The sequence below is a fragment of the Psittacula echo genome (assembly GCF_963264785.1).
Source record: "Psittacula echo genome assembly, chromosome: 3".
NCBI classification, from domain to species: domain Eukaryota; kingdom Metazoa; phylum Chordata; class Aves; order Psittaciformes; family Psittacidae; genus Psittacula; species Psittacula echo.
The window spans coordinates 31850255-31873929 of NC_137736.1; the positions used below are offsets into that span (position 1 = coordinate 31850255).

General features: G+C 38.1%; 1 protein-coding gene across 1 annotated transcript in view; it reads right to left on the reverse strand.

Moving 5' to 3' along the window:
• Positions 1 to 5950: 5950 nt before the first annotated feature.
• The window catches only part of HLCS (holocarboxylase synthetase), a gene marked incomplete at both ends in the record, with an annotated part of 120638 nt that continues 102913 nt past the window's right edge, over positions 5951 to 23675 (reverse strand). Inside the window, 5 exons of the mRNA XM_080612191.1 lie at positions 5951 to 6119; positions 6670 to 6883; positions 10495 to 10609; positions 13685 to 13845; positions 14824 to 14891. Coding sequence (XP_080468317.1) covers positions 5951 to 6119; positions 6670 to 6883; positions 10495 to 10609; positions 13685 to 13845; positions 14824 to 14891 — 727 coding nt within the window. The remainder of the gene's footprint in view (positions 6120 to 6669; positions 6884 to 10494; positions 10610 to 13684; positions 13846 to 14823; positions 14892 to 23675) is intronic.

Sequence of the window (23675 nt, forward strand, 5' to 3'; positions counted from 1 at the left end):
TAATCAGCCACTATCAGAATAGAACTGAAGCAGCGCATTCACTCACTCAGTGTAACTGAGCACTCCTTCATTCATCTAACATTAAAGAAGTGAGCAAGCCTACAGAAATGTTATGGGTGAATGACAGAAATATTATGAGGGAATACTATCGTCAGTCTTACTTCATACATTGAAGCAATGAGCCACAGGTTGGTTTTTACCATGGCTTTGGCTCATAGCCTTCTTAGCCAAGGCCACTAATGAATGGAGCCACCTCCTTAAAAGATACAATTATGCTAAGACCTGTATGTTAATTCTGTTAAATGAAAACCATGCCCTATAAAGGAGCAACTGACATTGTTTGCATCATTAAAAAGAAACCTGATGCACAGCTTTCATGCTACACTTTTCTCTGTACCTCATTAGTGGCATTGCTGCACGTAGGGTTAATCTAGTGTTTTTTTCTGTTCTTGCAAGTACTTCTCACTATAAAAACATGTTTTCAGGAAGGCACAAATTAGGCTTCGGTTAAAAAAATGCCATTGATATTTTTCAGTAAAATACCACAAAATATTTTTCCAGCGTCTACCTTGTTATTCACACTTCCAGGCTTTATTCAATAAGCCTGAGCGGAGGAGGTGTTCCATCATTCTCCCACAGATGCTTTATGGCATGTGATATTCAGGTACATGAACTTTCCCTGTTGGGCAATAATGAAGCAATTACACATTCACATATGATAATACAGGGTAGGGTTTAGAAAAGACCCGCAATTAAAAAAGCAAATGAAATGTGTGAAACATTTTTCCTGTCACTCCAGAACAGAAACAGCAATTGCATGTTCACATCTGGAATGTGAGTAAATTATATTAAGAGAAAAAAGATTACTTTAGTCAGTTAAATTACAGATGTTCATAGCAGACTTGTAGAGCAGAATGTGGCACAGCCATGACAGTGGCGATGGTTTTAATAATTGGAAAAAATTATGTCATGGAAGTGGAGTGTGAATTGGAATATATTATGAAAAATAACCTCATTTCTCTCTACTGCACTCATCTGAGCCACTACAGACACCTCTGTCCTGTGACTTGATAGGATTTGAACTCTTAGGGGAGTTCAGATTGAGCAAATAAATGATAGGGAGAAAGAGAGAAAGAAAGTGGGAGAGGGAATATTTTACCAAAATGCAAAGTTGGAAACATTAATCCCATGCTGAGGTCTCAAAGTTTTTATCTTATCAGTATAAACACCACAGTGTAAATAATGTGATAAGGAAACAGACTTCCCTCCAGGCCATGGTAGCTCTGTAATCTGAAAAAGGATATTAAAGGAATCTAATGAAATGAAGCACAGCAGACAGCAGATGTAGAATCACTGAAGCTATCACTGAGAGAAAGTGCCAATGAATGGGAAACCTGCCAGAATACCAGTATTTCTCTAAACAGGACACCCGAGTATTTTTTTCACCCTTTCAGTCATACTTACAACACAGAGAATATGTTAAAATGTTATTATTCCATTTTTTTCCTAAACATTAGATCTTGCTTTTTTTATATGATGCAGATAAAAGCTATTTGGCAAATGTAGGTGAAAAAGCACGCAAACCAAACAACCTATTAATGCTCAGAATTATATATGTATTCCCTAAAAATGTAAAGCATTTTTGCTTATTTATTATGTAAAACAAAATCTTTAAAATGTTAATAAAATCCTGTAGCCAAAGGAAAAGTGAGTTGGGATTTCTTTTTTACTACAAAACACAAGGTTGCACATAATGTTCCATATTTGAAAATTTATTTCAATTGCAATGCGTACTGTATTTAACAGTTAATGTACTATAAAATAGAAGGATTTTTTTTTTTTTTTTTACTTCTTGTGTTTTAGCCACGTTGCATTTTAAACGCAGACTCTTGGAGAATTGAAAATACCGCAGAATCACTAATGAGATGTGCTAATGCAAGAGGCTCAGACATATCAGTTCATGATTCTTCCCTGCAGTTCTGTTCCACAGCCCACCACCGTTTCTTGACCTCTCTTCTTTCCTCAGTCCAGATTTAATTTCTTTGGTGTCTGCTCAGTGCGGCGCATCGTGGCAGTACCTTGCGCATGCAAATGCTTTTATCAAACCAGTTACCCCCAGGTATCAGCTCTCTGCGGCATAAATCTTTTTCGTGACAGATATTAAAAATCACTTCAATTTTATATATATATAGCTACTGCATATATATATACTGCAAAGTAGTTGCAAAGAGCAATTTTTCAGACTGCTGATGTCTTGCAGCTGAAGCAGAAAAAGGAAGAAAAAACCCTGTTGTACAATGAAGCAGCAGCAGAAAGAATTAAATGATGTAATATTATTTTTAGGTAATAGCCCTTGATTTGTTGGATATATTTTAAAAAGCACTCTGAAGTCTTATAAAGGCTTTTACTAGAAGTAAGATGTATGGTTTGAACTCTCAAATGTGAAGTACGTTATTACTTTTTCAAATCTTTGGAAACAGCATTGGTACTGACTGGACACAACCTGCTTACTCTTCTTTCTGAGCACAGACATGTGCCAACACACCCAGCCTGCTCTGCAGAAGTTTTCCTATCAGTAAGCAACCCCTACAAATATTTTCACAATGTGTAATGAGAAATGTAAAAGCAGAGTCCAGGAGGAAAAAAATGAAGTCACAGAAACACAGACATCGTAATAAATGATTTTTGAAAGCACTTCATCATGAAAATAGTTTAAGATATGACATCACCTCACAACAAAAGAGGTGTTTTACCAATCTAGACAGTTGAATGAAATTAAACATTTTCAGTGCATCACTTCTGGATCTGGACTTGTCTGATTCTCTCCATACTGATGGCCAGATGTGCTCTACACCACATTTGTCTGCCATATATAAAGAACAACAATATCAACAATTTTCATACAAAAATGTTGTGGCTTTCTGGGTGTGCCAGATTTGGCTTAACAACAGTAAGACAATAGGCTGTGCTCCTCATCTACCTTACAGTGAGCATGGTTCAGGGGGCTTCACTGGCTGTCTCCAGGAACAGCTGACACTTGGAAGGACCCTTGACAGTGGCTCACTACATGATGGGAATTTTCTTTGTTAAGTTCTTTGGTTCTTCTGGAGGAAAGGTCAGGTTTGTACCAAACACTTTGTCCACCCAAGGCTGTTTCCTCGGACAACAGGTAGTTTTATACACATAGAATAGGCCACTAAAAGGTAGAGGCAAAGCGGCAACGCTCCCACAGCAGCCAACTATGCTTTGACGCATCCACGCTTGGTTAGTTCTCATTTGCAGAAAGAAAGTTTAATGTCAACTTTATTTCCAATGCAAAATTTTCTGGAATAATATTACAACTCACAGTGAGAATAGAACAAGCTTTTCATTAAGAAGGCTACGAAGAAATAAAAAAAGGAACAATAGCAGCCACGAAATACTGAAATGTTTTACTATTAAGAATCTATCTGCCTGCTGCTCAGACACTGTGGTGGTGCAACTGAGTAAAGGTTAGCAGGTCCATCCTACCCTTCACACACGAACACATTTTACCATTCTCCCCCATCATTCTCTTATGGTACTTGTGCCTCACAAAGGGAAAGTGTGTTTTAAGGAAACAATTAAAGGTCACACATCATTATAAGCAGGTCATACATCGAAACCTGATGTATGACCTGGTTATTTAAAGATAACTCTACAGGCACCCATCAGTCTATCTGGAACATGAGCAAACTTAAAGGTGCTTCCTTCAGGCACACTCGACAGTACTGAAACAGAGACAGTGTTGTAGCTACACGTATCGGATTGAGGTACAGATCTAAAATTTTGTAAAGCTCTGTGGTTGGCAAAACAGTACCAGGGCTGTGCTTTCCACAGCAACCTGCAGCATCACGTTGCTTATATACTGCTTGAAAGAAAAGCAGAAAAGAAGTGAAGATGCACAAGGAAGGTGCAAGTCTGCACACCGCCCCCCCCTTTTTTATATATGTATATATAAATGATTTCTCCATTTTATTTATACTTTATTAACCAAACTCAACTTTCATTTTATTATAATATGCCATCAGTATTTAATTCTGGAATATAGTTGCCAAAAATTAACAGCCCAAAGCAGATTTGAAATTATCTGGTGGGAAAAACTAAAAACTGGTGTTCACGTGCATCATTTCAACTACGCCCATTAACAGCTGTCTGCACTCCACTGTCCAGTTCTATGAAATATTGGTGTGCTGTCTCATATGATAAGGATCATGGAGGGAAACAAAACAGCAGGGTACGGACAACCTGGCATACAGACAAATCTCCTGTGATATGGAGCGTAAAATTCTAAATGTAATAGGGACAACTTAATTTCCAGCACTTGCTGCCAAGCCACCTAAGCCCTAATATGTGAGGATTTCTCTAAATTACCGTTACAGACTAGTTTCCTTGTTTTACAACTTTTCTTGACTTTGTAACTGAAACAATCTACTAGCATGTTCGGATTGTTTATGAGGTGAACTTTAACCTAAAAACCCCATTTCTGGCTAGCAGACAGAAGTCCTTTGTGGAAACCAATTTGACTGATCCACCTTCAGTAGGGACAAGGTAACATAATAAGCAATGCTGCCTACTTGAGGAAATGAGGCTGGCCACATCACACCTATGACAAACTTTTCATTTGCAGAGAGCTGTTTGAAGTGCTGTGGTGGCCAAGCCTCCTGGGGCAAGTTCGCCTTGCCTGGGAGAAAAAACAGACAAGCTGCCATCATGCAGAAGCTCCCACATGCCTGCTTCACGATGTCTTCCAGTCATGACCAAGCTGCTACACCTAACCTGCAACTGGGCAGCCAGCCCCCAAAGCGAGCTGCTTTCAGGTCAGCAGGTGTTAAACCTCTTGCTTTTAATGTTTAGCAGCAAAACCAGATGCTCTGCCTTGGGAAAGAGGGTGACAAAAGAAACAACGGAAGACAATTGGGCACAGATTAACTGCAGGTTTTCTCTTTATCTCTACTGTAGTAGTTGTTTATGGCAGGCATTTTAAGAGCTGAGTTTTTTTTTTTATTTATTAGCTTAACTTCATTGCTATTAGAACAGAATCGTCATTAAATTCTAAACTACTGAGTAGAACTTCCGTCTCCTGACATGGGATTCTACAATAACCTGGATAAGAAGGTTGCAACTAGGTGATAAAATACTCCAGTGGGCTATTCTTAAGTGGGCTAAGGCCTCTTGGAAGACTCTGATTCAAAAGACATATGAGATTATCTATTTAAATCAAATTGACTAAGAAGAGCAACATACAAGTAATTTGGATAACCAACCACAGTTCTTAAGTGCTGATGGAAAACTATCCAAAAACTCAAGGCAGCCTTGAGAGAGTTGCAGACCTGAGATCAAAGCACAGGATGGTAAAATGCTGTGCAGGCCCACATGGAGAAGAATCAAATCAGCAAAACTTTATACTTAGACCTGAAGTTTAACACAGTGGCAATTCCGGTAATTCAGAAATATATGATGAGCTCTCCTAGCTGTTTCCAAGGCAGGCAACGCATAAACCAGAATTTAGTTTAAAAAACATAGTAAAAACGTAAAGATTGTATTGTATTGTGCTAAAGTACAATAAAACCACAGACACAAAAAAGAAATACTTAGCCACTTCAGTTTCTCAAATACAGAGTGCAAATGAAAAGAAAGGTCTGTTCATTGCAAAGTATTCCTTTGCAATGAGTCTCCTTTTAAAGAATAGATGCTTATAAAGAATGGCAACATAGATGTGTTTTAAAGTTAATAGAAAAGAATAAAGGCCTTCAGCAATAAGATAATTGCCTCTTCTTAACTGTTGAAGTTTCCATGTCAAAGAACAAAGATATCAGAAAATCAGAAGGAAAAAACCCCAAACTATCGACTACCCTTCCCACCTTTAAGTTTAGCTGCTTAGTGCCAAATACTAAAGAGCCTCCCTTTGCACTGGGAGCTCAGAGGGCTATTAATGCTTTGGGACTATGAGGTTTCTCAGCATGTCAAAAGAGTTGCCATCAGGGTGCACAGACTCTACACCCTTTCCTTCTTCATGAACTTGAAGGAATCCATAATCATCTATCCCAACTATCCATGCAATCGGGCCCTCCTCATCGTGGAGACGGACTTTCTTACCACTGCAAATAAGAGAACCAGACAGTTAGAGATTAATTGGTGGACACTGCACAAACAATTAAAAATAACTTAGAGGACTAATGTCCAGCAGAATGTTTTTATTTCCCACTCCACTGGTTCTTCATTCACAAAGAATGATTTTCAGCAGCATTTTCTACCTGCTTGATTTCTTTCTGTGGAATTAACACAGCTGGAGTAAATCTAAGAGCCTATTTTTTAAAAAAAAGAAAAGACATGAGTACAGCAGTTCACCACTAGCTTAATGAATCATTCCCAATTCTCTTTGTTTTGAGATGATATGAGTAAAATACCTAGAAACACTTTAACTTGTGCTAGCCAATTGATTTTACAATGTGCTATTTTTATTCTCCCTTAAAAAAGGGGAAATCCTACTTGGAGAAATCAAGGAGAAATCCTACTTGGGAGTATATTTTAACTACTAATCATTAGCATTAAAGGCATTCTAGTGAAAAAAAAAAAGAAAAAGACAAGATATCCGTGAGTTCTTTCCAACTTCCTTAGCAGAAAGTTCGAAAAGAACATTATACTTACCTGTGTACCCAGTACTTGTAATAACAGGGAAGAACTCCATTGGGCCCTTTCTCCTGAAAAATATCTATAAGCCTCTCTAGCACAGTTACAGTTCTTGCAATAAGACAGTCTGCAGTTAAAGGCTTCAGATTTTTCCCTTCTTTCTTATTAAATTTTGTGATGAGATCATTGATGCATATGGTGGGGTTGCTGTTATTCACATTAAATCCAAAGCCTGAAGAAGACAAACCAAAAGAAGAGGACAGGATCTGTAAATACTAGCACTTTGTTACCACCAGAAAGTTAGTACTTTATTCAACTACTTGATACAATCGTCTCTAAGGATGCTCCCAGTTGCTCTTTTTCTTCAGTCTTTTACACCTTTAAATCTTACTACTGGGAAATCCAGATTTAACTTGTTCTTTGCCCTTAAAATACCTCCTCAGAGTTTTAGAAGCAAATCCAGTGCAGTCTTTCAACAACCATCCTACCAATGAGGGTTAGGAAGATGGTAAGTGGTAATTTCTACACTGGTTACAATAATATCAAAGTGAGAAATGTTTTTACTCCCTGGAACCTGACAGGTCATTAGCTAATCGAGAGTAAACCATTGATCATACTCTAAGACAGAGTTTTATCTTTCATTCTAAAATTTAATTAAGCGACCTTTCTGCTTACTACAGGCAGCTGATGGCATTTTCCAAAAATTAAACCTTTTTACTCTGATAAGCCTTGTTTGGCTTGCTCTGAAAAGCTCAGAAGATCTAACTTTGCTGTGTAAGACTCCAGTTTGCTTAATCTATCATCACAGTATATCCTTTAGAAGCCTTACGTCTCTCACTGAATTTATCCAGCTAGAATAAGGTTGGCAGAATGCCTTTTTTATTTAAATATGGCTCTCGGGGCCTTTTTTGCAGCCTGCTGAAACAGGCTTTGAGGGATGTAAAGAAATATATTGTATTACCTGTTTATTTTTTTCTCCTAATAATTTGGATTTTTCTTTCCTCACACATTTGGGATAAAACTCCTCTCTGTCAATCAGATTTAGACATGATACACTTCCATCTGCAAGAAGGTCCAGAGGCATGGTTCTGTAAATTTGCTATTTATGAGACTAATCTAGAAGGATCTCTTCAGTGAAAAGGGTTTTTTAACTTTTAACTAGTTGAAGAATGCATGCAAAGAAAGTCACAGTGATACTAGCACCATTGATCCTATGGAAAAGAGGTGAAATGTATTATTGTAAAGACACAAAGAAAAATGAACTGGAAGACAAAATGTGCCATGCCAGCAAAAAACAACTCAGCTGTTTACACTCAGATACAGTACAAGTGAAGAGAGAGTGACCATGGCCATCAAGCTGTGACTGGTACTGTCACAGTGCATAACGGGGCCTTGGAGTCCATCTGCAGGCTCAGGGCACTCAGTCTTCTATATATGAAGATCACTAGTTAGCAATCCAAAAACTGAAGCAGACATGAGAGACATATTGAGATGATGAGCTCAGCTGAGGCAGAAGCATCTCAGGATAAACACCATGGCAAAAATTTAGCCAGTTAATTTGAAAAATATCAGTTGCTGAGGACTCTTAGGGCATCTCTGCCCTAAGAGACTGAAAAAGAGAAGAGTGAGAAGTGAGAAGACTGCGAGAAGACTGAAAAAGAAACATTCAGCATTGATCTTGCAGTGTGCTGATGTGGCTAACACATCTTCCAGTTCTAGAGGTAGCCCTGTCTTCAGCAGCTGTGCACTGTTTGGATATGCCTTAGCTGCATACAGGCAGACAGAGCTTTTGCAGGTCAAGCACATTGGCTGTCCCTTGCATTCCACTTGTGTTTGGCTACTGATGTCTGTTCTGAGTCTGGCCCTTACATTAACACAGTATATTCTTCTGCAGAGCTCTTCTTCCAAAAGGCCTGCAACAACTAAGTTCTTAAAAAAACAAAATCAACCAACCAAACAAAAACCCACAAAACCCAAACCAAAACAAAGGCTCCATTAAAAAGAAAAATAAATGTTTAAAAGTTTGAACATGAACTGTGTCATCTGTGAAGCCATGAACACATGGCACAGGTGAAAAGGCAGGTTGGTAGTTTCAACTTGTTCTCCTGAGGTACTTCTCAGAGCAGTGAAGCCATGTAGATGATCTTTGCTTTTCATTATTACACTCATATATGGGATACTCTTCATGAGTGTCATGTCAACAGTGATGTCTAGGTAAGGAATCTGCATGGCTGTAGAAAGGGGATGATGCATCTGGCTTACCTTTCCTGCTGTGAAAGTTTGATCTCATTGCTACTACTAGAATAGGAAGGTATGAGTCCCTCTTACTACTCTCAGTGATGTATAACACTGAAATGATATAAAGATCCTTGACTTGAAGTGGCAAATAAGTTTCAATATTAGAAGCTTCCAGGTGAAAGAACGTTGATGAAAATGTACATCTTTGTATATCCTCAGACCTATCACCACCAAGATGACTCCTATGGACATCATAGGGAATGCATACAGGAAGTTTCCTGAATTTGAATGTTTTGGTGTTTAGCGTAAGAAACACAAGGTAAAGCAAATACGTATTGTGCAAAGAGATATTTGAAAAGATGAACTATTTTTGGAGCCATTTTTTCTTTTCTTGTGTTAACCAGAACAGGCTCTGGAAAAACTTACGGAAGCAGTAAATGGTTGACGGGGCACAGAGAGACTTTTTAAGTGTCACAGTGCAAACTTCCATTCTGTACATGCAGATTATTTACAGACTGAGGATATAAAAATTGAACTGAAAATTTAATGGCAGCCGGGCATGTTTCACAGAAGGAGGTATCATGGCCACACTCTCTTTGCAAGATATTTTACTTATCTCCTGTGCTACAAACCAAATATTATCATCTTCTTTAACCTTTATGACTTGCTAGGGAACTTTCATTTAATTTTTTAAACATAGCAGAGAGAATTGTTTTTGGAACCAGAACTTAGAGCTCTGCTGGCAGGTTTCTAAGCTTGTCTAAGAGATTTGTGCTGCTGCTGATTAGGGGAAAAATTTCCTTAACAAATGGCAGGATGATTATCAGACTTGAAATGATAAAAATATCTCGATACTTACTTGCGCACCTAAATGTCTGCCCCTGTTACAGCACTGGGACCTGCTGGATAATACGGGTACAGTCTTTCTGAAATTGGTTGTACTACCTTTCTGGAACCAGCTTTCCAGGTAGACTATTTGTCTTACAATGAACTAACAGATTGTCGCTCTTTGCTTCCTGATCCAGCCTTCCCAAATACTTTTAGAGAGAACTAAAGAAAGTAGTGAATTAATGGAATCATTACTTCACTGCTGCTTCACTAGCAATATTCCAGTTTCTAGAAAGTTATCAACAGGAACAAGTTATGAATTAATTCTGAAAGGAGAAATGAAAGCATTTTGTATAACTAGCTCTTTTTCTCCTGATTTAAAAGGCATGTTCTTGATTTGTCATGTTGCCAGAAAAAAAAAAAAGAAAGAAAGAAAATTTATAAAAATGGATACATTTTTTGGCATTCAATATTCTAGTTTTGCAATAAATCAAGGTGGACATTTTCTCTCTTTCTTGAAATGCTCTTTTCTCTGAACTCCACTACATCAGCCCAGATGTCTGCATTTATGTTTTTCTTGTAATGTTTACAGAATTAAGAAGAATGAAAAACATTTACTTTTTGTGCTTCCTTCTGATTTAATACTGTTCTTTACTTCCTTATGGCTGCTGTCATTATATGTTCTTGTCCTTATCGTTGGAACTCATAAAGACATTAATAACAAATTTCTTCAGAAAAAAAAAAAAAGCAAAGAAAAGCTTGAAAATAGGCATTTACCAATAAGTATATGAAATGTTGTTTCAATAAGTGTAGAGTTTACCAGAACTCCACCAAGCTTAATAAGATCGCTGTAGTAGATATCATTTGGCCATTTTACTCGCAGATCAATATCCTAAAGAAACAAAAAACATACATTTAGAAACACTTTGCCCTCCAATACCGATTATAAGAACACAGGTCATTCATCGCTCCAGATTCTATAATTTCTGCACTTCTTTGTCACACCAAATGTGATACTGCCAACCGCTCTTCCTAATGAGTACCTATTTAAGTGCTTCACAGATGTTACTGAAAAAGTCATAGTAACATGGTTACATGGTTTACTAAGGAGGTTTTCAGCTGTCAGATAAAAGTATCCGTTTCCTAAAAAAAAAAAAAAAAAAAAAAAAAAGAAAAGAAAAGACAAGAAAAAGGCTTAGAGCAACCAAAAGGGGCTCTAAGGATACCAGAGATTTTAAGTCTGAAAATTGTGAGGTTTTATAGAGTTCATTTCCTTCAACATCTGTTCAAGAAGGATGCAAACTGTGGCAGCCACTGTGGCTCACTGCTGACAAACAACCAGGGTAAGCCTACAGTAACATCAACACGGTATTCGAGAATCCTTGCAGAACCCTGACAAGGAGACAGTGACATCCTGAGTTTCAGAAAGGAGAAATTCCAGTTCACAACTATGTAAATACTTCAGTAACGTCCTAAACATATTCACGCTTTCAGCAGCTATGCTCAAGCAACACCCTGGAGCTGGAAACACAAACTGTGCTGTGTGACACCGTTCCAGTGCAATAGAGAAGTTTTTGTTGAAACCACAGAACTGAACTGAACTTTGCACTGGCTACTTAAATACAAAAAGAAAGCAAATGTGCTTCCTGCAGTTTGAAAAACTGCATATGACTGTACCCCTAGGGGCAAATTATGGGAGGTGCTCCAGGACTACAAGAGTTGCATTCCCTCCTATTGTAGATTATGAAATCCCTTTACAGGATGTGTGAAAACTGCACCTGGGCCCATGTCTACTTTCCTGACAGATTTAAAAGGCCAGAGGGGAGTCCATTACACATACATTGAGAGGAAATACTACCTGATTTTGCTATCAAAGCATTCTAAGAGAGAGTATCACCAATTCATATTCATTATGGAAAATGACTTCGCACTGGGAAAAGATTTATAGAAGACTCTTGAGACATGCAAAGTATGACATAGTTAAACGGTATTATCAGTGTTAAGAGATCTTCCGAAGGGCTATTCAGTAGGTCTTACTTAAGGAAAACATACACCTGTAAGAAAACCAGACACTAGCTCTGCAACTGAAGTGACAGCAAGCAAGTCAACTGGGTATTCTCACGGTGTAAACCACAGAGGAGAGACTTTGCCACAAAATAGAGTTACAAGGTACTGCACAACTATCCATGTGTCAAAGAAACAATGGGTGTCACAAAATATGCTGGAAACGGAGCACGTTATTATCTTCACTTACTAGAGAGAGATGTCTGTTATTCTCAGAATGGGAAAGCAAAGCATTCTCCTGATATAAAAGCCATTTGCATTTGTAGCACTAACATCTGACAGTAAAACTTCCAACCGAGTGGTCGGATTTTTAACATGAGGAACCAGAACAAAGGCCTCAGTTGCTACCTGTTTAGTACAGTCAACATTTGTGGCAAACCTGAAAATGATGACTGAGACACAAGTGTTTCAGTATTTTTAATAGAAATCCTGAAATAGACTTTGAGCATAGCGAACAACTTTAGTGTGCTAAAATATTATTAAGATTCTGACATGCATCCACAAAGCCATGGAAATTTGGAAAGAGAATGCAAGCTCACCTATAGATTAGTCCCTTGTTTGCAGCTACTGCAGTTTGCATGGCATGGGTGGTCATATGACATAAAGAAAAGCCCTGCATTACCTAAGTCAAAAGGGAAAATTTAAGCACTGGATTCCCAATAAATCTTTGCATTTCCCTGCTTTAACATGTTTGAGTCCAGACCCTTAACACTGGTTTCACTCACTGTCTAGGGTAGATGTACTATCAAAGATGTTCAGTAGCTTGGTCTTGGTTAAAGTGAGCTATGTATTGTACATGTGCTACATACAGTACATGTATTATTGGTACACACTATTTTTATATTAATATATAGTACTTCAGTCTAAACCTCTAACATTTTTTTTTTCTTGAATGGAATAAAACAAAAAATGCCATAGTATACCAGGGTAGGTGTACAGAAGCAAAATCACCTCCATTCATAAATTAACTCCTTCCTCAGTCAGACTCATATTTTATAAAACTAAATCTTGTCCTTCTGTTTTTAAATGGTTAAATTATTCACTGTAGCCAAATATTTTATATTGCAAATTTTTGCCTGAAGCATTTTGTTTTTATAGTCAAGTTATGAAGCACTGAAGTTAGAAGGTTTTAATAGAAAGGCTGACAGACTCTAAACTACAGCAAAGCTACTGGGTGCCACTATAATAAAGTTCATGTGTAAATGTGTATAAGTCATTGATTTTCTGTAATATAGGAAACATATGCTTTAGTTAACTACTTCTGTAAAATACCAAAGTTTTATAGTTAGCAAATATTAGGAAATGGTAACATTAAAAAGGAGATATATGAGGTGATGAAGAAGACTGGTTCTTCATTTTAATACTGATGACAGGACACTTGATTCCCTCTTGAGAGCAATACTCCTAAGTTCTTGCTTTAGAAATCAGTTTTCAACTTTAAACAAGGGTTGGAAAAATCCTTTAAAAGGGATAAAGTGACCACTGAAACAGCACCAACCAAAAAAAAAAAAAAAAAAAAAAGAAAAGGATTTGTCAGTTTTATTCATTTTCCCCCTCTCCTTCTTACCCAACTCCCTCAAAATCAAAACAAATTAACTCAATTGTTCAACAAACAACATTGACATTTTCTTTACTGCTGAAGACTGAGTCTTAAGTTTCATAAGACTGAGTGAAATGAGTGCAGTATACTTAATCAGCTCAGTAAAAGACAGTATTCATCATATATATACTAGATTTCCTAAAACACATAAATAATCAAGCATGTATGAAGGCTAAGTTTACCACTATATTAGTGCTGAAAAACTATATTATGCATTCAGTCATTTTACACATAAGACATAGTTAAAATCTGAATGTAATGAAAATGGAAACAGGAATTTTGAGATAAATTAGAATGACATACCTCATATCCTGGTATTGATCGAACTGACTTTACTACTGCCAAGGACACCAGGTGTTGAATAAAAGAAATTCTCTGGCCCAGGTTGGAACGTAGAGGAATGGTGATATGCAAAGTGGATAGCGCACAGCCCACAGGACTGAGCCAAACATTTCCACCACGACCTGGGAAGGGAGAGGAAAAAAATCAACTTCAACTCAAGAAAAAAATATTTATAAAACAGGTCACTGTGTTAATCACTGTGTAGACAACTAGAAAAGTGACAGACTTAATAGTATAAATCCAAGAATCTACCATAACTCCTGTAATGGGGTTTCAAAACTAACGTTGAAAGAAAAATGGTTAACATGCAAACCTTTTTCCTCAGAAAACCAGCAGGTTGTTTAATGTGTATGCTGCTACTCAAATTCCTAGAATGTCCCAAATGACTGGTTCCAGGATTTTCCTGGTATCTTGTAACATACACATCTCAAAAAATCTTGCTTTGTTATCTGCAGAAGTGTTTGTGAAGATGCTCTATGTGTAGCTAGAAATCCATCTATAGTGTGAACCAACTTGACCCAAGCTAGATCTGTACCAAAAGCCAGGTAAACACCTTCATGTAGCTCTATGCTCCAAAGAGCTTGTTAGGCTGGATGCTGTGCTCTTCTAATAAAATGAGTATTGCTTCTAAATCAGTGTGAGCACCCTCCTGGGAAAGGGACAGAACTTGTGAAAGACTGTGAAAGCCCACATGACAGTTTAGGCAAATCCTGCAGACTCCAGGAACCTCTACTTCAGAGCAAGTCAAGACCCAGTCTTCTTCCAGTTAAGTCAGAAAGGAGTTCTGATTTGGAAGCCTGACTTCTATTACACTAAATGTAGTGGCGGCAGTTTCCAAGACTGGGAGACTTTTTGGCAGAAACTAGAAGACCATTAAATCATTTCTGCAAAAGCCACCAAACATCCTGAAAATGTTTACTTTGGTCTCTATTTACTTACGTTTTGAGTTTGAATCCACAGTTCAAGTGGGAAGAGGACAACATTATTCTGTAGTTTATATTGTCAAAAATACTCACAATGTATCTTTAAGGCTAGGTGACATTAAAATGTCATATCTTATATATTTGAGACACATTTATTAGCACTAGAACGAAACTTACCTTTCCCTTGTGTTTGGCGAACAGCAATAGCTATTAAACCCATCTCCTCAGGCAACTCGAACATTAACCTGCCAATTACGAAAAAAAAAGCCCCATGCTTATCAGCTGAAACACTAAGCTACATTCATGAAAATCTAGGCTTAAATATCAGGTAATATTTTATGTTAACATTGCACTACCATTTATCCATTTTCAGTTAACTTTTATTCTTGACCAAAAAGCATTAGAATATTAAAAAAAGATTAACTGAAAAACGATAATGTAAAACATTACTATATCTATTACGCTGGAAAAAGTTATAGCCATAGGTTATTTAAGGTGCCTTCTGATAACATACGTTTTGTATTTCTTTACATTTTCTTGAAGTGCTTATTTTTTGCGTGTCACTATCTTCAGTAAGTGACAACTAGCAATTCTAGACATTTGTTTCTACTTACAGCAAATTTTTGTTCATACTACAGAATCTAAGAGCAGCAGTTTCTGATTATTTAGAAAACCAATATGGTGGCAATAAAGCAGTTTAAAAGATACACTATCCCCTGAGAACTAATTATGATTTAACTACAGTAAATAAATCTACACCTTCTGAGAACTCTAGAGAACACTGGCTTATTTTAGGCTTGTGTTCTGCTTTTAAAATAGTTTCACTTAAAAGAATACTAACTTTCCTCTGGGGATAAGTAGAAAGTGCACTTTAACACCACCAAATGAGACTTGAAAAAAAAAAAAAAAAAAAAGAAGAAAAAAATCTACTGTGAGAACTTCATTCAAGCCACTTTAAAACAGATTTGAAATGTACTGAGATCCTCCTCCATTTTCAGGAAGAGTTATTTAACAGATAAAACATATTCAAGATGTTGCTAGCAACATAAACCCAGAAAGTGACATATAGCCTAAATGTCTGCTTCTGACATGGCACAAATACGACATTGTTCATTCATATAAAAGCAATCTTGTCTTGCAGATAGGTGCAGTCCAAGTCTGCAAAGAGTTCAAAATTATTTCCTCTGAATTTCAGACGTGTATGAAAGGTGTTTCAAGTTCTGCAACCAAGCAAGTAACCCTAGGCAGCAAGGAACAGCTGCAAGCAGAAGTGTCTCCCTGCTGCTCACAGGCACACATCTATATGCAAGCGACAAACTAAGTAACTATCCATCTCCCCAGCTTCGTGGGTCAAAGAGCAGGGCTTCAGTAAGTAACTCTTGAGACTGTATCAGTAGCAAAATGTAAGAAGGATCCTTAAGGTTTCATAATATCTTTCAAAAGGCTGACTTGTTTTCATGATGATCAGAATGGGAGGTTATTGGAGGACCCAAGCAAATTCTGGACCACAAATGCCTTTGCTAATTAGAAATAACTGAACTCAAACTGGCAGAAGCTGTCACAGGCTCCACAATGTTTTCCCACACTACTACTCCTCAATCAGTGAGATGTCAAAGAGCAATAGTCAGATTTCTTTGCCAGTCTCCTTCCAGTCTTTAAGTCAATAAGTCTTTCCTTTGGACCCTACAGATTACACACTGATACCAGCCTCACCTATCTACCTCCAGCCTTTAACATTAAAAATATACCTCCTCCTATGCCGTCACCTGATGAAAATCCTCCGTAGCTCATGAGGCTTCAGCCCTGTCTTCTGGGAACAGTGTGATTTCAGTTACAACACCAAGTTCATGGTTTTGTAAAAAGAAAATCTAATTTAAATTTGGAAGTACAGTTAGAAAGAGATTACACTGGTTTCTGTTACTTCTCCATTTACAGATTTGTTTTTAAATAGGTAAAAAAAAAGTCATGTGCTGCCATGATGGCATGAAATCAATCAGAGCAGGAAAAAAATGTTAATTATGAATCCAAATCTCAGGCTTCTAGAACAAAGAGATATGATTAACAGAACATACGAATGTAACTATTAGAGGCTTGGCAGCAGGTAACAACATATTAAATGCAGAGACTTTTAAGGGCCAGGAAGAAAGTCTTTAATGGACACAACATGGGGAAGTTAATATCCAGACTGATACAGCAAGAGACAGATAGATTTATTTTTACTACTTCCTGAGATTGTGCTGGAATTACCATGAAGACTATGATGATAAAAACCCCCACACAACTCCCCCCGTCCAACCTCCCAACTTCAGAGCTTTGTAAATTGTGTGCGCTTGTTAGTTTTTTTCTGGGAGAAACAACTCGGATTTCCCTTACCAGAAAGAGTAACTGTACGTGCACTTTTTTATATATCGACTTCCCTTCTTTGCTTTCAACTTAATCAGCTGCAGATTTAACAATTTAATTTTTCTGCAGAGTGACTTAATCATAGTGCTCACCACATTTCCCCCACAAAACTTTTTCCTTCAAGAAATTCTCTGTTCTTTTTCGGGCTCTTTAACTAACTTGCTGTACGTATAAGTCAACAGACCACACTAGATACGAGAGTAAGGGAACATGAAATGTCTCAAGACAAATTTACCCATCACGAAGAATATCAGATGGCATCTACATGACTGTAGAAGATGATACCAGAATTTCATGTAATTTTATGAAAAAAAAAAAATATTCTGCTTTGAATATTTTTGTGGTATTTTCCAAAACGTGAGCAAGGCACTTGTGGCATTCAAGAATATTAAACCAGCTGAAATATTGAGAGAGATTCTTGCACAGTTTTTCATACAAATGCCCTTCCTCTGCCCTGTAGTGCATCCTATGAATGCTGTCAAGAGTAATAAACAGTACTTAATTGTTTTATAGAAATTTCAAGTCTAAGGAGGTCTCTGTCTTCACGGCTAGTCAACAATGACTTTTCTTCCTACATGAACGTAAAATGGGAATTGAAACCACAGAGACTATGTTTGAATAATGTTAAAGGCCTGACAACTATAAATTTCACTGATGTTGTGGGTTTAAGGTTGAAACTCTCATTAATGTATCCTGCTGTGTTACAGTATTGGAGAGGTATTACAACAGGCAGCATTGCATTCCAGATGTTAAAATACCTGGGCACAAGAGAGTAAGTTATGAACAGATTTATCCCTTTACTTCAAGTTCCTCATCTGAAAATCTCACTCTCAAATAGCTTGTTTATAGAGTATTATAAAAGCAACATAAAAAAGCCTTTATAATTTTTAGTCAAATGGCAAGAAATACACCTTTTGACCAGTTTCTTGTATTATTTTGAACAAAAAGGTGCCCTGAACCCTTGCTTTACCACTTTATATCTACTGTTTCTGTCCATTATGTCCAATTTGAAAATGAGCAGTTTGCCTACTAATATTTCTGCTAAACTCTCTTCCATTGCCCTCCATTTTCTTTTCATAGCCCTCAACTACATGATGCTATGTCTGATTCCAAGCTCTGTGTGCTGAATGGCCTGCCAGAGAGCGTGCTGGCCAAGCAGAATAGGTAGCTAAGAACTCCTTGCTAGCAGCACTGATCTGTCTCTCTCTCTCCTACTTGGTAGCCTGTATTCATAAGAACACAAATACCTAAAGGAGCTCAAAGATACGGAAGTCTTCTGTAAAACAGGCAGTAGACTCACTGAGAGCTGGGGGGCCATGATCAGAGGAGAAGCCACCAAGAATGACATCATGGTGAGAGTCTGTAACATTCCACTTAATCAGAAGTAGAAGTGGAAGTAGTCTTTTTGGACAACTGTACAGGACATCTGCAGATCACAGATCCTGACTCCCATGGAGAGACTTCCATCTCCCAATATCTGCTAAAGGGCAAATGAAGTGGGATGCAAGCAATCCAGCTGATTTGTGGAGGATGCTAAGGACAAGCTCTTAACACAAATATCAGATGATCAACTCCAGTGATCAACTTGACCTGCTACAAATAAGGGAGAGCTGAGTGGGGAGGAGATATTCTGTGACAGCTTTGGCCATAGCAACCATGAACCAATTCCATTCAGGATCTTAAGAATGAAAAAGGCAAGTAACACAGTGCAAACCCTGGATTTTGCAAGAGCAGAATTCAGTTTATTCAGGGTCCTGATAGATGGGATCTTATGTGAGGCAGCTGTGAAGGACAAGTGAGCTGAACAGACCTCATCTTTAAAGACAGTCTCCCACAGACAAAATAGCAGTCCATCACAATACTGAGGAAAATAAGCAGATGAACAAGGAGTTTGGTTTGGCTAAAAAGGGAATTCATGACTGTAGAATGAATGTTCAAAAGAGATGGAAGCAAGGAGAAATGCTACCAAAAAACAACAACAAAAAAAAGCAGAAACATTGTCCAGGCAAGCAAGGATGATGTTAGGAAAGCTGAAGCTGAACTACAGTAGAGATCGGCAAGAAACACAGCAGCAAGAACTTCTACTGCTATATGATAACAATAAACAAGGAAAATGTGGGTTTGTAACTGACTGAGGCAAAAGCACAGTGGACACTTATAACACTGAGTTACTCAATGCATTCTTTACCCCAGTCTTTAACAACAAGGTCTTCCAGGCCTTTACACATACTGGCAGAGTTCAAGGAGAAGAGAAAATACCAAGAGTAGAAAAGGACTGATTTCATAAAACTCTTGTGAAAACTTAACTCACACAAGTCCATAAAAGCAGATGGGGTGCACCTGAGAGTGCTGGCTGATGGCACACCAAGGCTGTCTTCTATCATTGTGGTCATGGAGATCAGAGTAAGTCCCAGATGAATGGAGAAGGGCAAATGTTGCAACCATGTTCAAGATAATCTTTCACAACACCCTTGTATCCAAGTTTGCCATTGTGGTCTAGATGAATGCAGTACCAAATCAGTAAAAAAGTGACTGGATTCTGGGACTGAAAAGTAATGGTTTGTAATCTACCTGTAGGCTGGATACAACTGCAGTTCCTCAGGAATTTATCCTGAGACCTATCCTATTACTATCTTAATATGTCTGCCAATGACCTGTAGGAGAAGATGGCATGCATGTTAATCAATTTCATGAATAACAGTGAACTATGAGGATAACTATGCATTGGAATAGGGTACCCGGAGAGGCTGTAAGGTATTTCTGTTCCCAGAGATTTTCAAGATTTGAGTTGAAAAAGCGCTGAACAAGCTGGTCTGAATACACTGCTAATCCTCCTTGAAAGGAGGCGCTTGGACTACAGATGTTGGGGTATACCTTCCAATCTGAGTGATTCTTTGACTCCAGGAAATGTACAGAAACTTGGAATTTTTGGTGTTCCTAGCTGTCCTTTAAGTTTGGTTGAAATCAGTCAGAAACTAGCCATGAGCTACTAATTACTAAATTAGCAATTTAGCCCAAAGGTTGCTCACTGGAATCCCATTCTCTATTCCAAGTAGGATCCTAGGCTAAAGTAATTTTCACACTCTTGTATGGACTAAATATTTAGTTTTATCCATCTTCTACTTTCTATGCAGTATTTTATACATGACCAGGTGCAATAAGCAAGATTGACTCCCACAGCTGAGACATGTAGAACAACACCTAAACTGTTAATCCTACCGAGGCTTATTTAAATGGTAGGAATCCCACTGCTCTGCACTGTTATAACTTTGCCTATATCCAGCAGGCAAAATATGTGCCAGAATACACTATTACATGAATGTGCTCTTCTGTTCTATTGCAAAAATTCATAGCTTCTTTCACTTTATAGTGGGCTTCCTTATAGCAATGTTAGTACAGAAAGGACCATTTAGTGTCAAATTCTGTCAGAATTCCTTAGATACATAAAAGTCCTACATCAGCGAGAAGAAGGATGAAGGATGTCCTGGTTTCACCTGTAATTTTTTTTTCCTTCCTAGTAGCTGGTGCAGTGCTGCGTTTTGGCTTTAGTCTGAGAACACCACTGATAACACACAGATGTTTTAATTGTTGTTGTGTAGCACTTACCCTGATCAAGGACTTTTCAGTCTCTCATGTTCTGCCAGTGAGGAGGGGCACAAGAAGTTGTGATCAAGCAGAGACAGGACACCTGACCCAAACTAGCCAAAGGGGTATTCCATATCACAACACATCATCCCCAGTATATGAACTGGGGGGAGTTAGCCAGAAGGGCAGATTGTTACTCGGGTCGGGCTGAGTATTTGTCAGTCAGTGGTGAGCAATTGCATTGTGCATAATTTGTGTTCATTGGTTTCTCCTTTCCCCTTTTAGTTTTACGTTCTTTCCCCTTGCTATTTCCCTTATCATTATTAGTAGTAGTAGTAGTAGTAGTATATTGTACTTTAGTTATTAAACCCATGGAGTTTATATTTTTTTGATTCTCCTCCCTATGCCACCTAGAGGTGGGGGGGAAAGGGAGAAGTGAGCAAATGGCTGTGTAGTGCTGAGTTACCAGCTGGGCTTAAACCATGAAAAAGTGTTACAGTGTCCTAGACCTGTGGAAAACTAACAAAGTTCTGGACCTTTGGATTTCTAGTTTCTTGTACCTTGCTTCAATATATACTACAAAAGGATAGTTCTATACCAGTCATGACATTTTCAGCAAGGAATAATCTATCGATAATAGGAATAACATAGGTTAGCAACTTACATATACTTCCATTAGTTGGTTAGTCTTTGAGAGCAGTGCACTAAGAACAGTATTGCTTCAACTAAACTGCAATACATAGGAAGACTGTAAGCACAGCAAAGCCATGGCAGTTAGTTTTCAGTTGGATCAATGCTCTAATCTGGCTCAACATAAATGAACATTGCTGTTGGCAAAAGGGAAGCAACAGTAAAAGAGGCCAGAGGATAGGAGGGAAGACTAAACCACCTCTTTCTTACCACCCACATACTTGATTTAAATTACTCTATTATGGCCTCAGAATAGTGCATGCTTTGCTTGTGGAATTGCTTTGAGAATCCGGCATGCTGAACAGGCAGGGTAAAACTCTACCATTAAATGCTCATTTTTAATGCTCACTGCATTTTTCAGCTGGTAATTTTCTTGTCTTTCTATTTTTATACCAGGTATTTTATAATTAGTCCTTTGTATATGTTTATAGGCTTTTCCTCTTAAAAAAAAAGAAAAAGAGAATTTTAAAACACAGTACCATACAGCCAAAGGTGTCAGGAAACATACCCAAATAAGAAAGGACTCCAAAAAATTGGTTTGCCAACAAAATGCCAGTAAAATTTGAAACCTGGGTTCAGACACACTGGTAATGTTCCAAAACTGAAAACTTAAAGAACTTCTTTATTCAGTAAATCGCCTTCTCTGTGAATATCATCAAGACCACAAACTTATAGTAAAAGAGGGAGTTTCCAAGGGAGATGTGAGGAGAGTTTAGGAGTTTAAGTTGTTTCAATTTTTTAATTTGAAAAGCAAAAAACCTCTATTGTTTTGAACAGTTTGTTTATTTTTTTCCTATAGTAAGTAATCTTTTAAATTCATTGCCTTTATTTGAAAAGGCTACCTGAAGCATACTGAAAAGCTAACATAGGACAAATGGAAATAAAAAAGATTTCATTAAAAAGTAAACTCCAACACCAAGATGTAAGATGCAGGATGGTTACTGGAATGCAGTGAAACATATTTATCATAACATGATAGAATAGAATCTTCTGTTCATTCTATTCTAGTGGAATAAAAAGATAAAACATATTGATCAAACCCAGATCCAACAGCTTTTGTCTAAAGCAAGGCACAGTACAGATGCCATAAAAAATTTAAAACATAGAGATCAATGCAGCCTGTAGTGATGTAACTTTTAACAGCAATTTTATCACACTTCATTAGATAAACAAACGTGGGAAGTGGGTCCGTGTGAAACTCATGAGGTTCAAGAAGGCCAAGTGTAAGGTTCTGCACCTAGTCTGGGGCAAACCCCAGTATTGATACAGGCTGGGAGATGACGGGATTGAGAGCAGCCCTGTGGAAAAGGGCTTGGGGGTATTGATGGATGTTAGCTGGCAGCGTGCACTCGCAGCCCAGCAAGCCAACTGTATCATGGGCTACATCAAAAGAAATGTGACCAGCAGGTCAAGGAAGATGATTTTACCCCTCTACTCCACCCTTGTGAGACCCTAGTTGGAGTACTGTGTTCAGCTCTGTGGCACCCAACATAAGAAGGATGTGGACTTGTTGGAGCAGGTCCACAGGAGAGCCACAAAAATGACCAGAAGGATGTAACACCTCTCCTGTGGGGACAGGCTGAGAGAGGTGGGATAGTTCAGCTTGAAGAAGAGAAGGCTCAGGTGAGCCCTTATAGCAGCCTTCCAGTACTTAAAGGAGGTTATAAGAAAGATGGGAACAAACTTCTTAGCAGGGTCTGTTGAGATAGGACAAGAAGTAAGGTTTTGAACTAAAAGAGGGTAGATTTAGGCTAGACATAAGGAAGACATTTTTTGCAACAAGGATGGTTAAGCACTGAATCAGGTTGCTCAGACAGATGGTGGATGTCCCATCCCTGGAAATGTTCAAGGCCAGGATGGACGGGGCTCTTGAACAACCTGATCCAGTTGAAGATGTCCCTCCTTGTTGCAGATGTCCCAGAGAGGTTGGACTAGATGATCCTTAGAGCCCCCTTGGTTACTGTCTGAGAGGGAATCATAGAATGGTTTTGGTTGGAAACCTTAAAGTAACCCCAAACATGAAGAAAACCAGCATTTCAGTAAGGTGGCTGTTGCGGTTTAAGCCCAGCCAGTAACTCAGCACCATACAGCCATTTGCTCACTTCCCCCTTCCTCCCTCTGGGCGGGATGGGAAGAAGAATCAAAAGAATGTAAACCCCATGGGCTGAGATAAGAACAGCTTAAGAACTAAAGTACAATATATTACTACTACTACTACTACTACTACTACTACTACTGCTACTGATAAGGGAAATAACAAGGGGAGAGAGCATAAAACTAAAAGGGGAAAGGAAAAACCAATAAACACAAGTGATGCACAATGCAACTGCTCACCGCCTGCCCACCAATAC